At 38.3% G+C, this 18,715-nt stretch overlaps 1 protein-coding gene across 1 annotated transcript in view; it reads right to left on the reverse strand.

Moving 5' to 3' along the window:
- Window positions 1-287: 287 nt before the first annotated feature.
- STRN (striatin) overlaps window positions 288-18,715 on the reverse strand; it is a 50,240-nt gene continuing 31,812 nt past the window's right edge. Inside the window, exons 9-18 of the mRNA XM_053461139.1 lie at window positions 18,480-18,623; window positions 12,532-12,668; window positions 12,212-12,387; window positions 8,135-8,182; window positions 4,630-4,751; window positions 3,709-3,876; window positions 3,451-3,591; window positions 2,601-2,708; window positions 2,044-2,130; window positions 288-1,370 (exon numbers count right to left, since the gene is read on the reverse strand). Of these exons, the coding sequence (XP_053317114.1) occupies window positions 1,201-1,370; window positions 2,044-2,130; window positions 2,601-2,708; window positions 3,451-3,591; window positions 3,709-3,876; window positions 4,630-4,751; window positions 8,135-8,182; window positions 12,212-12,387; window positions 12,532-12,668; window positions 18,480-18,623 (1,301 nt within the window). The 3' untranslated portion in view covers window positions 288-1,200. The remainder of the gene's footprint in view (window positions 1,371-2,043; window positions 2,131-2,600; window positions 2,709-3,450; window positions 3,592-3,708; window positions 3,877-4,629; window positions 4,752-8,134; window positions 8,183-12,211; window positions 12,388-12,531; window positions 12,669-18,479; window positions 18,624-18,715) is intronic.

The following is an 18,715-nucleotide window of genomic DNA, read 5'->3' on the forward strand; positions in this document are numbered from 1 at the left end:
GGGAAACACAAAGTCACACATCAAATCAAACATTTTACTTTCTTTTGAATACAATTTCACAAAAGAACAGGTAGCCTTAAGCTCAACGTTCCAGGTATAATGTTGCAGGGAGTTAGTAGACTGAAAAATGTATTGAACATTTTCTGAATCTTCGTTCAGTAGACAGGCAGAGTTGTATCCATTAATTACTCAATTTAACCAAAAATGAACATAAATGGTTTCACATAAGAGTTGACCTAGGCATTAAATTATATCTTTTAAGCCTATCATGTAAGTCAAAAGGTGCATACGTTTTAGCTATATGTTTATTTAGACAGATGGGAAATGGCACACATCTTGCGTTTCATTTTCATTTTAACATTACCAGAGCAGTAACTAAAAAGGCAAGTTAAAAAGGCTAACGTGAGCCAGTTTGTCTACTGTATTCGATTGGCTTTATTAAAAAATAAATGGAATGAAGTCCCTTTTGAATGACAACCGTCACATATTTCAAGACTGACCCTCCAGAAGCCCCTGACCTTCAGTACTTTAAACAAAGGTAATCTTTCTATAAATTTATTTGGCAGTCACTTGGATAATACATTCCTGGAACACAAAGCACTGTACACTAAACAAAAACCATTTAAGAACATAAAATGCATGTTTTCACCCCAACTGAATGGGAGCATCCTTCCTTTTCCAATAAATCTGCTTGAAAACCATTCATCAGGCAGCAAATGGGTCCAAGTTATCCACCATATATTCTTCTTGGAGCTTTAAGCAAGATAGACGGAGCAGTACGTTTCCTGTTACGAATCCTATTTTTTTGCCACTTCACTGGCCATCCTTTTTGTCCCACTAGCCAAAAACCCTATGTTATGCTGGAACCTAGTTTGATCCAGGCCTGCCTGGTCAAGTATGCACTCTTAAAAATAAAATGCTGCTACTGTAGCTCAGAGGGCATTTGCAAGACAGAAGCCTGGCTCCAAGCACCAGTTCAGTTCACAGCACCCTGAACAAACCATTCGTTTAGAAAACCACACCCAGCAAAATTCAACCCACGACATTGGTTTTTGCATTTCATCCTGATTATTGAACACAAAAAAAGAAAGACAGAAGGAAGAGAAGGGAATAAGCCAGTTAAGTCAAATCTTCTGGCATCGGTAATGTGTCTCTGGTTGGATGAGGCTGGTAACTGATAAGCTACTGGGGAACATTATGTCATACAAAAACTTTAGCGAGGGCGTCAGCACCCGCGCTGGCAATGTAGCATTTAGATGGGTGGAATGCCACGTCGTAGATGGATTCGTCTGACTTCTTGCGGTGGGCTGTGAATTCTTGTATGCAGGTCTTGCTTTCCAAGTTCCATAAACGTATTGAACAGTCATGACCTGAGAAAACACAGAATTACAATGGATTCTTCCTGGAATTAAGGCTTTCTGCATGCCGCTGTGTGCTTCTTTCACATGCTCAGCAGCACTCCTATTCTAGTCAAAGGGAACTGAGCTCAGATTAAAATCAAAGTGAGTGGCAGCCAATCACATGTATACCATCAGAAAATAGATGTTTAGGATATATATGATTGGCTGCCGCTTCATGACTTTAATAGGACGATTCTTGGTTTCCAGAGCGTCAGCTGGTGGGGGTAATAAGACATACATCTTATTGGCATATGGCAACAACTAAATAATGCCTGCTCAGACTTGCTTGGAGTAAAGCGCACTGAGGTCCATGCAAAACAGACTCCAACATGGAGCAAAAATAACATTTTGTGGACCAGACTGCTCCATTAATTACAACATACACATGGTTCTCATTTAGGATTGCCTTTCTACTGCACACAAAGGTTGCTCCAATTTTAAGTGCTATTATTGTTACTCTATTAGGGCACTGGTATTCTTTACAAAAAATGTTGTGGTCATCCAAACTGCATCACGGGTATGGTTGGGAACAATAAACCGTAAAAGCAGAAACATGTAACATAGACCTTTGGAATATTTTGCATTCGCACAAATTCTAATAACTTGCGCTATGTTGCTGTGCAAATGTTACTTCAATACTTACTGCCAGACATCAGATACAATCCATTTGGATCAACTGCTAAACTAGTGACGGCATCTAAGTGAGCTACCATTGAATGGATCAATTTTCCTAAAAGGCAAAGAGAATATAAATGTTTTGTTTTCTATTTCATGGAACTGATGACAATAGCATAGTTTGAAAAGTGGTTATCAGTAAGCAGTCTTTAAAAATAGTTCTAATGCAAGCAATCCTTCAACATGCTTTTTTTGTTAAATGTTCATGTTTTCATTATTGGGACAATATAGTGCCTGTAATAGACATTTGACACACAATTCATTGCTCAAGAAAACAGAATCCAAAGAGTGTACAATAATTATTGCTACATATATAAGGAGTGCAAAGCACGTTTGCATGATGTTTTAGTTCACAAATCACTTAAAGGGCACAAACAATGACTACAGTAAATCATTCTCTTCCAAATCTTGCAAATGTAATTTACAAATTAGACTAGCTATAAGAACGCTTAGCTTTTTAAGGATAGCACTGGCATTGAAAACACTTGCACATTACTGTGCATCTTTTATTTCTTATCTTCTTACCTGTGTTGTTGTCATAAAATTTTATGTGACGGTTTTCATGAGCAGTGATACTGATTGGAAGAGTCGGATGACTGATTACCCGGTTTATTTGGCAGGAGGCATTAACAGCTAAAATGAAAGAAGAGTGGTGGGGGGAAAGAAACGTTGCTTCAGGTTAAACTGCATTTTAAGTGTCAGAATTCATTTTTTCTATTATTTTTGCCCGACTTTCCCTAGTTAAGAAGCTAGCTTTGTCTTTCAGGGTTAAAGGCCAATAGGAATCCTTAAGGAAAATAAATGTAAGCAGCAGAACATTCTAGAACACAAACAATAACAATATGGTATTCAGTGTATTTCTTTTACTCCTTCTGTACCTGAAGTTTTTAGAACCCAAGGACAAATTTGGGTTTGTTAAACCATAATTCCCCTTTCCATATTTGATGAACTCGCACAAATGATGTCTCATTGTTCAACAGCCCTGCATTTTCTGATTGTAATACATGTGATCAGCCAGCAGGGCTCTGCTGCACTATAGTGAAATTGTGGTGGGTGCCAACACCGATCCGGCATTCCATTTACGAACGTGTACTGTTACACAAGATCGGTCGGCAGGAAGTTTCTCCCTAACAGGGCTCTGCTGCACTATAGTGAAATTGTGGTGGGTGCCAACACCGATCCGGCATTCCATTAATGAACATATACTGTTACACAAGATCGGTCGGCAGGAAGTTTCTCCCTGACAGGAGAAAGTGTCTGGTGCCAAGAGATCTCTGATCTCCTGTGAAATGGGATGGAGATGTCCCTGCTGCTGCAACAAACTCAGGATGTACCTGTACAGAGTGAATGTAATACAACTGAAAATATCACTCACCAGTATCAATGCAGGATTCCAGTGTCAGGACTTTCTGACGTGTCTCCATATTAAAGATACTTGTGTGTCCGCTGCTAAATGATGCAACCATATGGGCGGGATCACTGCTTACAAGGTCGACGGATGAAGGTATGCCTAGTTCTTGATGAGCAAAAACAAAATATGAATAAACCATGAGCTGAGCTAGGTTTGTCATTACAAGAAGACCAAGAACTGTAAATATACCTTGCTTAACTATTTAGTAGTATCTGCTCTTACCTAGGGTCTCGTTAAATATTGTTAAAGCTGGAGAGGCTTCAGCTGCATTCCACACTCTTATTGTGCCGTCCGCCGACGCAGACAACAAACGTTGGTGAATCGTGCTGTATACCAGACCCCACACAGCATCAGTGTGGCCTTCAAATGCCCCTCTAAGAACAGAGGGATCTGTCACAACAAAAAGAAAATCAAAAACAAGGCATTCATCGCACACATTAATAAAAACTGGAAAGTACTACATACTTGTCTGTAAAAGACATTCTATAGCCACAAACCAGAATTCCATCCCATAGCATTATACACTAGCGACCCACACGAAAACTGATAGTTAAAGTTAAATCGTGTGTATCAACCATCATTTTATCTCCCGCTATCTACTGACCCCCCAATTCTAAAATGTCAGCTACGGCCAGTACAAAACATTAACACATTGCTAGAATGCCAAGCTGTAAATATATTAATTACCGTTCATGCCGAAGGTAATGTAAGAAATAGTAATTGGACTATTTCTGCATTAAAGAAACGTTAACGGTCATACTTTCTTACAGCACATAGCAAACAAAAAGGCTTTTAAAGCATTCATTGTGAGTTATTTCCCTATACCACTATGTATCAAGAATGTGGCCATGTTTTAAATAATATCCCATGCAAGGTCCTCCTCACCTTTTGCTTCTGCAAATCTAAATTATGTGGTACATTTGTTATGTCCTTGTAGGCCATACCTCTTTCAATGAATTGAGGGTTGCAAAATATTGCACATTTTTAAATTAATAAATGCATTATTTTTTTAAAATAACTCATGCAGAAGCAATAGTGATCACATGAACTGGCCTAACTTTCATTTGCCAAAAGCAGTTTTCTAATAAAAAAAAGCATGCATTTTAATTACCAGTGGAAAATCCCCTAATGGATGGAACATACCATAAGAATCATAAGGATCCACATTGGGGTTTGGGGTATTCCAGCTCTGGATAATACCATCTGTTCCACCGCTGTAACACTGCTCCCCATTACTACTCATTACTACGCATAAAACCGGTCCCCTGAAAAACATGTGCTTGAGATTAAATATCATTTAAAAAAATGCAATGTTTATATGTATATATATACACACACATACACACATACATACATACACACATACATACATACACACACACTGACGTGAAGCTAATTAAATGTTTTAAAAACAAATCCAAACCCTTGGGGTCTTTTTAGATTTCTGTTTGCATTAAAAAATAAAATCCAAATGCAATCGCCAATTTATACAAACAAAGCTCCAAATAAATTAGCGATTGTGTGCCATTGCATTTCATTTTATGTCCCATAGACATGCGTTTCGAGTGTGCAAAACACACGTATACATATATATATATATATGGTCTTCACATCATTCAAACAATCGTTTTCACTTAAGAGTTAACATGTATTTTGTTAATAATGATTTTTTTTTTTTTTTTATTTATAGCTATTTTTTCTGGTTCTTGTAAGTCTGTAGGAAGCAAGTTCAGACAATCTACCGCTATCATAAGCACCACATCACTGCCAGCAGGCTCATTCTGTCATATGTGTAGATGAATGATATGGGTTGGACTCAATAATTCAACAAAAGAAACAAAAACATGTCACCTACAAGATATGACACATCAGCTAAACATTATGAACATAAAAATGGAATATGATATTATCCCAACTAGGCACAGTCAGGGATCTTCTACCGTTGGGTGACATATGACAATACCGGCAGCGATACAATCTTTCTTACAACCTTCAGGCATGGGTGGAAGAACCTGAGATGGTAGTATGGTAAGACATACAAGACTGGAAAGGAATTAAAACTGCAGCTTATTAACCCCTTAAGGACCAGGCTGTGTTTTACCTTTTGTACCATTGGGACCGAGGCTGTTTTAACACTTTTGCGGTGTTCCTGTTTAGATGTAATTTTCTCTTCACTCATTTAGTGAACCCACACAAATTATATGTTGTTTTTTTCAGCACAAGAAGGGCTTTCTTCAGATACCATTGTTTTAATCATATTATCTAATTTCCCATAAAAAAAATAATAAAATATGATGAAAAATGTAAAAAAAAACCCCATTTTCTGACTTTTACCCCAAAAATCTTTTACTCATCCAAAAAAGCTAATGAAAAAACCTACTAAATATATTCTACTATTTGTCCTGAGTTTAGAAATACCCAATGTTTTTATGTTTTTTTGCTTTTTTCTGCACATTATGGAGCATTAAGTACAAGTAGCGTTTTGCTATTTCAAAACCATTTTTTCCAAATCTGGTAATTCTTCCCCCCATGTGCCATTTCGGGTATCTTTGAAGCCGGCCAATGCAATTTACCCCATCAAATCATATATTTTTGAAAACTAGACACCCCAAGGTATTTCAAATGCTACAATTTTAACTCTTTCCATGCACTAATTCTACCATCAGCCTTTGTCAAACTTTGTGGTAGTAATTTATTTTGTGTTTTTTTATCGCTACAATTGCTCTTCAGGTATGGATTTACAGCTCCTGGTATACATCACTTTCAAACAACACCCCAATATGTGTTCAGCAACATCTCCCGAGTACAGTGATACCCCTCATGCATGGGTTTGTTGGGTTGTTTGGGAGGTAAAACGCCACATTTAGGAAGTGCACATTTTTTAACTTGGAACTTTTACCTCTGGTCATTCTGCCCCCATGTCCTAATAGGACCATCTTTGAAGCCGGCTAATTCAATTTACCCCATCAAACCATATATTTTTGAAAACTAGACACCCCAAGGTATTTCAAATGCTAGTATTTTAACCCTTTCCATGCATGAGATTCTACCACCAGCCTTTGCCACACTTTGTGTTAGTATTTTTTTGGTATTTTTTTTTACACAAATTGTACTTTGGGTATACATTTATAGCTCCAGGTATACGTCACTATCAAACAACACCCTAATATGTGTTCAACAACATCTCTCGAGTACAGTGATACCACCCATGCATGGGTTTGACTGCTGTTTGGGGTTAAAAGGCCACATTTGGGAAGTGCGCTTTTTTCCCCCTATTTTGGTCAGTCTGTGCCTATGCCCTATCTTTGAGCCTGGCCACTACAATTTACCTCATAAAACCATATATTTTTGAAAACTAGACACCCCAAGGTACTTAAAATGGTAGTATTTAACCCTTTCCATGCATCAGATTCTACCACCAGCCTTTGCCACACTTTGTGGTAGTATTTTTTTTTGTATTTTTTTCACACAAATTGTACTTTGGGTATAAATTTATAGCTCTAGGTATACGTCACTATCAAACAACACCCTAATATGTGTTCAGGAACATCTCCCGAGTTCAGTCATACCCCACATGTATGGGTTTGTCTGGTGTTTGGGGTTAAAATGCCACATTTTGGAAGTGCGCTTTTTTTCCCCCCATTTCGGTCAGTCTGTGCCTATGCCCTATCTTTGAGCCCGGCCACTCCAATTTACCCCATCAAACCATTAGTTTTTTTTAAATTAGACACCCCTTGGGTATTTGAAATGCTTTTATTTAAATTTTTCCATGTCAGGATTTTTGGGAAGATACAGCGCTAATTTTAGCACTTGCTCATAACAATAAACTTTATTTTTTTATTTTATTTATTTTACTCTTTTTGTACTTTTTTTTTACAATTTGCTGGAACTGGATAGTTCCTCTAAAGTATAATAATTTTTAAATGTTACCATGTTTTTTTAAAGCTTTTTCTTTTTTTCCTTTTTTTTTAATATTTTTTTTTTTTTTTTTTTATAATATTTTACTAATCACATAGTGATTAGAAAGCTGGGCTCCATTGACTTGTATGGTTGAATGCAGTACCTGTATTCAACCTGCAAGTGGAGCCAGAGTTCACTAGAGGGTCTGGAGACCGTCTAGCCAACTTTTAAAACTTTATTATTCTTTTTCCCGGGCCGCCGCCATCTTGCGGATGGCGAAGACAACGTGCAGCTGCGGCTGTGACCGCTCTCCGGAGCGGTCACAGCCCACCCAGAGGTAAGTGTTTGGTGTCGCTGGATGCCTCCTGATCGAGGCATTCCAGCGACACCATTGACGTTTAGGAGGTGATCGTTGATCGCCTCCTAAACGCTTTTAAAACGGGCGTCCGCCGCCATACAATGTATGGCGGCTGTTGACGCCCCGGGGAGGGGCCAGACATGGCCCATCATGCCGATCTCGGTGTTGCTGAATGCCTCGACATCGAGGCATTACAGCAACACCGTTTAAGCTTAGAAAGTGATCGTTGATCACTTTCTAAGCTTGTTTAAGTCCCATGACGTGTCAGGTACGTCATAGGTCGTTAAGTGACCGTTTTGCATGACGTGCCTGACCCGGCAATGGACGTTAAGGGGTTAAGATCTGCGGTCCTAAGATAACCTTAATTTCTAAATGCAGCTGTCTACCTACCTGTGTGCCCGGAACGTATAAATTGGTTCAACATCCAGCGATGTACTCCTAAATTGGGGAAAATGCGTACATTTAAATTTCATGTGTTTTGGCATTGCAATAGTTAAAAATATGCATGCAAACAGTATTTCTGTAAGAATTTAAAAAGTAGAATGGTAGATCAAAAAATGTAAAGCACAAAACTGTCAACCCCAATGGAAGCCAGAAATGAATTAGCAGTTAGGGTAAAGTTCATTGTGGTGAAAATGAGAAAAATTAGATAAACAGAAATTTTTTTTTTCTTCCAACAGGACAAAAGGGGCTTTCTTTAGATAGCATTTTATGGTCAAATCTAATTTTCCATAAAAAATAAAATGATAAAGTCATGTTAAATTGAGAAAAAAGAAAAACACTAATTTATTTGAAAAAATGTTTTACTCATCTACAACAGCTAATGAAAAAACCTGCTAAATAGACTAATATTTGTCCTGGGTTCAGAAATGCCCAATGTTGTCATGTGTTTTTGCAAGTTACAAGGCAATAAGTACAAGTAATGTTTTGCTATTTCACATTTTTGTTCCTCAAATCTGGTAATCCTGTTCTCATGTCCAATGTTGACATCTTTGAATCTGGACAATTCAATTTATCCCCATCAAACCATGTATTGTCAAAAACTAGACACCCCAGTGTATTTCAAATAGTGGTATTTCAACAGTTTCTATGCACTAATTCTGAGACCAGCCTTCGCGCAAGTTTGTTGTGGTAATTTTGTGTGTGTTTTTATTTCACACAAATTGTACTTCAGGAATAAGTGTACAGCTCCTGGTATATCTCACTTTATAACACCCCAATACGTGTTCAGCAACATCTCCTGAGTACAGCAGTACCACCCATGCAAGGGTTTGTCGAGTTGTCATTAAGGGGTTAAAGAAAAAAAAATACACACATCAGAGTTGAAAAATGCTAGTGATGTCAGATAGTGCCCCAAAGTGTGGGGATGCCATAATAATAAATTAAAGACTAAACCGTTCAATTAAAATGTTGTTTCATAATTGGTGACATTTTAAAGGTAACCTCACTCTATGGATTGCTTACAGTTCCTAATGAAAAGGCTGATAGCATTAACTAATGAAAGATTATTAGGTTGTATTCACACACAGACACACGTAGACAGGTCAGGATTTACCACATAAACATCAGGTACAATTAAGAGCCAAGACTAGCTAATCAATGTCTAAAAGCCCTTCAAACATTACTTGCCAGCTGCATTATCCATTAAAATCCATTAAGTTTGGTCAATTATATTGACTACCTAATCCGTGTTTAATGGCCATGTACAGCATTTTGTTTTGAAGTGTAAGAAAAGTTTTCGTCAGCACTCGACAAGGAAATTACACTGTGCCGGAGTGCTGTTATAGTTATTCTTCATGGTAAATGAGCACTTCAGTTGGAAGCAGCAGGGGCAATCATTGTCCCATATATATATATATATATATATATATATATATATATATATATATATATATATATATATATATATATATATATATATATATATATATATATATATATATATATATATATATATATATATATATATATATATATATATATATATATATATATATATATATATATATATATATATATATATATATATATATATATATATATTTAACCTTATAACTCTGGCCAGTAAGATTTCTAGAGATAGAAAACGGGACACCTAAGTTAAAAAGGTGCAAAAATATTAATGTTACATTGTGATTTTTATGTTTAATTTTTTTTTGAATGATCAGGCCCCTTTGCTACAAAGAACATCCTCCTTTTGCATTGCTTGTGTTTTATTATACTTCTAAGATCTAAGCCAGAAGTTAGAGATTGTCATACGTTATCTATATTGCACTGTTCAAAACAATCGAAGGACCCATTGGACAATAGCTTTGGGTGCTACAACGTAGATTGTTAGATAACACCTAGATACATCCAAGAACCGGTACCAGACATTTCCCTGCAGGACCAGGACAGCTACTTAAACCAAAGTGAACAGAACACAACCAATGATATAAAAATTAAGTCACATTCATGACATCATTCTACCTCTGGGACAAAAAAAGTTGCTTGGCTAACAAATGCAATACTATGTCCATTTTCTACAATTTGCATTGAGGTGCCAGGTTTCTGCAGAAGAAAAAAAAACTCCAGGGCTGGAAGTTCATAGAGTATTGTCATGATGTGAAAGTCTACATCTGCATGCTACACTTAAAATAAATGAGCAAAAAGCTGTATGATTGACCAAAAATCTAAAATTATTATATTGTTCTGGTTGTTGCAGCTTCAAAGTATATCTGAATAGGGGCTTCAGAAAAGTGAACGTTATTAAAATGAATTCAACATTTCCCAGTGGAAAGTATAACTCCCTGGTGCACTAAATGAAAGAGGATAAACAAACCAAATTAATATATTTAGGTCATTCATGAAAAAATAAACACCAAATGGTGAGTGGGAAGATGTAATCTTAGTTGGGTGCATCTAAAAACACTTCTACAGCTATTGTTAAGGGAATTTGCCGATAAGAATACATGACAGACGGAGAGCTATTTAATTGTGAAAAATTTAATCTACATGTCTTCTCCTGATCTCTCTCCATCTCTCATGACCCGTATTACCAATTGCTTGTCTGCTATTTCTTCATGGATGTCACAACGCTACCTGAAACTTAATCTAAAACTGAACTCATTATCATCCCTCCCTCCATCTCCACTCCACTACCTGAATTCTCTATCACCATTAACACAACTATCTCTCCTACTAATCAGGCCCAATGCCTTGGGGTCATCCTTGACTCAAACCTCTCCTTCATCCCTCACATTCAGTCCCTCGCCAGATCCTGCCGCTTGCACCTAAAAAACATCTCTCGCATCCGCCCATTCCTCACCCAAGAATCCACAAAAACTCTGGTTCATTCACTTATTTCCCGCCTTGACTACTGCAACACTCTTCTGGTTGGCACTCCACTGTCTTGACTCTCTCCTCTATAGTCTATCCTAAATGCTGCTGCTAGGCTTATCTTCCTTGCATGTCGCCCCTCTTCTGCTTCCCCACTCTGTGAAACCCTCCACTGGCTCCCAATTACCTTTAGAATTAAATTTAAAATCCTGGTACTGACATAAGACCATCCATAATACTGTTCCTCCATACATTTCTGCCCTCAGAAGCAAATACTCTCCTACTCGATCCCTACGTTCTTCCCATGGGCTAAGGCTCTCCTCCTCACTTATCACCTCTTCCTTTTCACGTCTACAAGATTTCACTCGGGCTGCCCCATTTCTCTGGAATCTACTCCCAACGAACCTTCAGAATTCACCCTCTCTCTCTCGACATTCAAGAAACATCTCAAAACCCACTTCTTCAGAGAAGCATACCATCTTAGCTGCTAGAACTTCCTTGTTATTGATACAACCACCACACTACCTCACCCTTTCTCTATGCCTTGTGTTTGTCACCACATTTCCCTCTAGATCGTAAGTTTGCGAGCAGGGGTTTCTCCACCGAATTTATCGGTTTGTCTTAGTCTGTCAATTCTTGTCTTGTCATATCCCTTGAATTTATGTATTGTATTAAGCGCTGCGTAAACTGTTGGCGCTATATAAATAAAAAATAATAATAATAATAAAAATTTGATAGAGGTAAAGAGCTATTGAGTTTTCTTATGGTTAATCAGAAGATAACCAACTGGCCAAAACATGTTTAGTTGGCCTGTCTGTGGTTCGGGAGGCTAGCAAAATATATATATATATAAATATAGAGAAAAGGATGGACTTTACTAGACTAAAGCAGTAGTTTAGGACTACTGTGGGGAAGATACCAGTAAACTAAGGGAGTGGGATTGGTAATGGCCACAAACTGCAACTCGAGATATGTTTTGATTAGTATTAAGACTACATATACTACATATTGAAAATAAACAGTCAAGCAATCCTGCTCAGGTACCAAAAATGCATAACTTTTTCTCTAGGCTCAATTTGGCAACCAAAACACTAAACCAGTATTTATAGCATATAAATAGTCCTTAAAAAACTTGTGAAAAATACAAACTTTTTAGCAGGGGCAGTCTTTTGGAGATTCCACATTTTTAATGTATGATCTTCTGAGGCAGTAATAAGGACTGGCTCAATTGGATGGAATGCTAGGCCCCGGATTCCATCAAAGTGGCTTCTTAGTGTGAATTTAGGGTTCCATGTTTTCCGTAATGCATCCTTGTTGTTCGCAATCTAGAACAAACATGGATAAAATTAGACAAATAGGTTTTTATGCGCTAGCAACCTACAGAAACTGGCTTTGATGTGTGTGGTTTGCATATCTACATTTTTAATAAGTTAATTGAGTTTTGCAATGGTTTCTGTAAAAGAACTTACATCATAGGTTAAGGAGTCTGCTTCATTGGCCACTGTTAGTCCTGCCAACTCTCCAAGGCCAAGTTCATTTTCTAATGCTTCATCTGTTCCCATAATGAACGATTTTCCAGACGATGGAGGAAATGTCAAAGCTTCAACTAAGAAAAAATATACAATAGGTTTTTACAATTATGTGCACTCTATTTAAAACTGATGTCTAAACATGGCAGACACAGCGCCATCACTACAATACCACTGACAGCACATCAAAAAGTTAACTGCAGCTTAATCACTGCCTTGTCGCTAGAGAAATAAGAATCGACATACATACCAACATGTCACATATATCCTAAAGTACGCAAACATGCTTAGCTACAAAAAAACTCTATGCTGGTCTTGCTTGACAGGTGGACTAGCTCGTCCATTATAGGTATCACTTTGTTTTTATTCATTCCTATTGGATGAAGGCATACAATGTATGGTCTGCACCCCATCTCTCCTGCCCTATGTCAATTTCCAACACTCTACCAAACCTGGTATCCAAATATATACACCATACAGCCTGTACACAATCCTACAGCTCCAGTGGATGGAGGCCATCCCTTCCTGTTTAAAAGAAATGATGTCTAGAGATTTGTCCAGCGGAGACATTTGTCACAGCTTACACAAACATGCAAAAGACCCAGCTGAAACCCAATACTGCTGAAGCAAGATAGTTCTGGTCTTATTTTCTGCATCCTACAACCAGGAAGTTTCTCCCACTGCCATTTTTGTACTACCGGCCAGGTCCCCAAATGTGCCATGCAACATAGCACATGGCTGGTCATCAGGTTATTTTACCTTACAGCTCTAGCAACCAGGATGCTCTCATCTTCCAGACATTTACATCATTGATTTTCCTCATTTTTCCCCCAATTATAACCTTGTAAAAAATTTCTTTTTTTTTGCTTTGCTCTTTTTTTTTTTAACATTCTATTTTTGTAAGACTACAAAGGATATCAATGCTCATTTGCTCATTTAAAACAAAACAGTAACTACTCCTGAAAGCATTGTTACACATCAGAAGCAGTAATACAATGATAATACAATTTCCTTAACCCCTTCGTGACAAAGGCTGATTTTACTTTTTGTACCCTTCGTGACAATGGCCGTTTTAACATTTCTGCGCTGCTCGTGTTTAGTTGTAATTTTCTTCTTTCCCGTTTACTGAACCCACACACATTAGATATTGTTTTTTTCAGGACAAGAAGGGCTTTCTTTAGATGACATTGTTTTGATTGTATCATATTATTTACTATTAAAAAAAGTATAAAATATGGTGAAAAATTTAGAAAAAAATGACTGTTTCTAACTTTTAGTTGAAAAATCTTTTACTCATCTATAAAAGGTAATGAAAAAACCTGCTAAATAGATTCTACTATTTGTCCTGAGTTTAGAAATACCCAATGTTTTTATGTTTTTTTGCTTTTTTCTACCCATTATGGGGCAATAAGTACAGGTAGCGTTTTGCTATTTCAAAGCCATTTTTTCCAAATCTGGTAATTCTTCCCCCCATGTGCCATTTCGGGTATCTTTGAACCCGGCCAATGCAATTTACCCCATCAAATCATATATTTTTGAAAACTAGACAGCCCAGGGTATTTCAAATGCTAGTATTTTAACTCTTTCCATGCACCATATCTACCACCAGTCTTTGTCAAACTTTGTGGTAGTCATTTTTTTGCATTTGTTTTGTCACACACATTTTACTTCAGGTATGAATTAAAATGTTCTCGTTTATGTCACTATCACAAAACACCCCAATATGTGTTCAGCAACATCTCCTGAGCGCAGCGATACCCCACATGAATGATTTTGCCTGGCTGTTTGGGGGCAAAAGGGCCACATTTGGGGCATGCGCATTTTTCAATGTTGAACTTTGGCATTTGGGGATCCACTGCCCATGCCCTATTTGGTACATCTTTGAGCCGGGCCATTTCAGTGTGCCCAATAAAGCCATATATTTTTGAAAACTAGACACCCCAGGGTATTTCAAATGCTAGTATTTTAACTCTTTCCATGCACCATATCTACCAGCAGTCTTTGTCAAACTTTGTGGTAGTCATTTTTTTGCATTTGGTTTTCCACACACATTTTACTTCAGGTATGAATTAAAAAGTTCTCGTGTATGTCACTATGACAAAACACCCCAATATGTGTTCAGCAACATCTCCTGAGTACAGCGATACCTCACATGAATGATTTTGCCTGGCTGTTTGGGGCCAAAGGGGCCACATTTGGGGCATGCGCATTTTTCAATGTTGAACTTTGGCATTTGGGGATCCACTGCCCATGCCCTATTTGGTACATCTTTGAGCCGGGCCATTTCAGTGTGCCCAACAAAACCATATATTTTTCAAAACTAGACACCACAGGGTATTTTAAATGCTGGTATTTTAACTCTTTGCATGCACACATTTTACCACCAGCATTTTTTCAAAGTTTGCAGTAGTATTTTTGTGTGTGTATTTTTCCCATACACACCTACTTTATGTATGAATTTACAGCTCCTGGTATATGCCGCTATCACACGACACCCCATAATGTGTTCAGCAACATCTCCTGAGTGCAGTGATACCCCACATGCATGGGTTTGTCATTTTTGTGGGAACTAAAAGGCCACATTTGGTACGTGTGCATTTTTCTAATTGGAAATTAGATATGTGTAGGGCTGCAACTAACGATTATTTTAATAATCGATTAGTTGGCCGATTATTTTTTCGATTAATCGGATAAAAAAAATGAATGTAAATTTTTCATTTATTTAAAATAATTTACTAAACAAATGATGTTAAATGCAAACAGCAGAATAAAAAAACTTTGATAATACATTTCTTGTCTTTATTTCCCAACCAGCCCCCCAATATATGCACATTTGAGCCCAGGCTTGCTACGCTGCCTCCCAGACATGCCATGCTGCCCCCCCACATATGCCACGCTGCCTACCACAGCACTCCACGCTGCCTCCCACATCTGCCACACCACCTCCTACATCTGCCACTCCACTCTACCCCCCACATGCCACTGTGCCTGATATGCCTTATACCCCCTGAAACACCACTCCATCCTCCCCAGACATGCCACCCTGCCCTCCCCACATATGCCACGCCATGCTGCCTCCCACATCTGCCACTCCACAATGCCTCCCACATCTGCCACGCTGCCTCCCACATCTGCCACTCCACGCTACCTCCCACATCTGCCACTGTGCCTGATACGCCTTATATCCCCTGATACCCCACTCCATCCTCCCCAGACATGCCACCCTGCCTCCCAGACATGCCACTTCTCTACCCCAGATATGCCACTCTACCCCCAGATATGCCTTATACACCCTGATACACCACTCCGTCCTCCCCAGACATGCCACACTGCCCTCCCCACATATGCCTTATATACTGTATATGCCTTATACCCCCAGATATGTCACTTCACTGCCCCCAGGATTTAGATTCCCCTAAATTAACCCTAAACTCCCCATTAACCACAGCATCCCCTAAATTAACCCTTAACACCCCCTTAACCACAGCATCCCCTAAATTAACCCTAAAGACCCCATCAACCACAGCATCCCCTAAATTAACCCTAAACACACCATTAACCACAACTGCCTCAAATTAACCCCAAACACCCCATTAACCACAGCTGCTCCTAAATTAACCCTAAACACCCTATTAACATAACTGCCCCTAAATTAACCCTAAACACCCAATTAACCATAACTGCCCCTAAATTAACCCTAAACACCCCACTAACCATAACTGCCCCTAAATTAACCCCCACCTCCCCTAACTTTCAGTAGCCCAAATATATATATACATCTAGGGCTGCAACAACTAATCGATAAAATCGATAATAATCGATAATGAAATTCGTTGGCAACGAATTTCATAATCGATTCAACTAATCGATAATGAAATTCATTGCCAACGAATTTCATTATCGATTATTATCGATTTTATCGATTAGTTGTTGCAGCCCTAGATGTGTGGCCATCCTTCCCCCGGTGTTAATTGGGACGTTGTTGAACCTGGCCAATTCAATTTACCCCATCAATTCATACCTTTTTTAAAAGTAGACACCCCACAGGCATTTAATATGCCAGTATTTTAACTCTTTCCATGCGAGAATTGTTTTAAGCTAATATGCTAGTTTTAGGACTTGCTCACAAAAATATATTTTTTATATATATATATATTTAATTTATTTTGTCTTTTTTTAAATTTTTTTTTAACATTTTTTTTCAACTTGGAGGTTCCCCTGATAGTGACATCAGTGGGAAATGATTTTTACATTTTACTATTTTTTTTCTAATTATTATTAATTTTATTTTATTTTTTAATTTATTTTTACTAATCACAATTTTTACCATCTAGCGAAATTTTAAAATTTGTTGGTTCCTGTTACAGGGCAGCGGCCATCTTGCTTGATGGCGAAGATCATCGGCAGCTGCGGCTGTGACCGCTCTCCGGAGCGGTCACAGCCCATCGAAAGGTAAGTGTTTGGTGTCGCTGGATGCCTCCTGATCGAGGCATTCCAGCGACACCATTTAACTTTTAAAACGGGCGTCCGCCGCCATACAAAGGTATGGCGGATGCTGACGCCCCATGGAGGGGCCAGAGATGGCCCCTTCGTTCCGATCGCGCCGTTGCTGAATGCCTCGAGGTCGAGGCATTCAGCAACGTTTTTTGGGTGCAGAAAGCGAAAACAGATCGCTTTCTGCACCCGTTTAAAGACGTGCCGGTCCTGGCACGTCAATTGTCGTAAAGCACATGCTTTTCCGTGTTGTGCCAGGACCGGCAATTGTCGTTAAGGGGTTAAAGGCAGCCTATAACGTTTTGTACACAAGGCCGTACCTTTCAATTTTTAGACAAAAGAAAAACAGTATCACGAGTGGTTAACTCCCACGGATAGCTTAAAAGAACACCCGCAAAAGGTACACGAGCCTTTCCATCGCATTCATTTCTGTATAAGCAAGACAAGATCAATACGCTCGAGACATTATTTTTAATTCAAAGGTTAGGCTAAGCCTTTAAATGACCACACTGTTTCCAGACTACAATGCAGAATTTCTAGCGGTGCCAATTTTCTGCAGAAGGTATCTGTCGCAATATGGACTCCATTTGAATGATTGAATGCTGATTAAAGTTTTTTTTTTTTTTAAAGATGTAAAAGTAGAAGCCACCGCAGTCACAACAAATGCGGCAGCTGCTTAGCTTCAGATCAGAAGAGAGGGAAAATGTATGGAAGAGCGTTGCTAAGTAACAATTTTTCCCTATATAACATGCACATGTGTGGAGGAGTCGGATGAATCACAAGAGAACAGATTTGCCACAGGCACCAACAGTCCTTACCTCCTACTATTTAAATCAAATCAGCCTAGAATCCGACATTTGAGAAAAAAAACCCACAAATTGCTATTATCCACACAGCTGCAGTTTTTTGCCTTTATTTCGTTTGCAATCGATGCTAAAAGGACATCACTAAAGGATGCAATCCAGAGAGTTAAGAAGCTGATCGATTATTTGTATTTACCTATGGTGTGGTTAAAGGGTAGTATGAATTGATAACCATTCACAAAACAGACAGTAGAAAAATTCTTAGGTAAGCTATGCATAAAACTTAAGCAGGTGAGAAGAATGGCGTTTTTTGGTCTAGGTCTGTAAGCAATTTGTAATGTTTGATAATATTACAAGATATGTTTTAGTATTTACTACATTAATAAAATTATCCTTAGATTTTAGTGTCAAAAGTTGCCAATAGCTTTATATTTAGTAAGGTTAGTTTTGGCGGAGCCCAAATTTCACCCATAGCAAGGACAAATAACTTTCAAAGAGGTCAACTTCCCCACTCCCAGAAGCAGTTTCTGAATAAGATCTAAACAATATAAAGAAATACGTCTTATAGACATGTCACAATTGGATCTGTACCTTCATCTGTCCGGTTAATTTCTTGTTCGCTCAGCCGAGAGCTTGCAGGTCTGGAGGAGGACACCACCGAGGGCTGTAATGATGGCAGCTCATCAACATCTCTAAGGTTGGCCAACATATCTTGGAGCTTTGACCTGTTTGGCCCTGGCCACAACACAAAGGACATCATCACATAACACTGATATGGTTCTGTACACAGTAAAAACATGTAAGTTAATGCTAGTCGTGGGCACATA

The sequence above is a fragment of the Spea bombifrons genome, chromosome 3, assembly GCF_027358695.1.
Source record: "Spea bombifrons isolate aSpeBom1 chromosome 3, aSpeBom1.2.pri, whole genome shotgun sequence".
NCBI classification, from domain to species: domain Eukaryota; kingdom Metazoa; phylum Chordata; class Amphibia; order Anura; family Pelobatidae; genus Spea; species Spea bombifrons.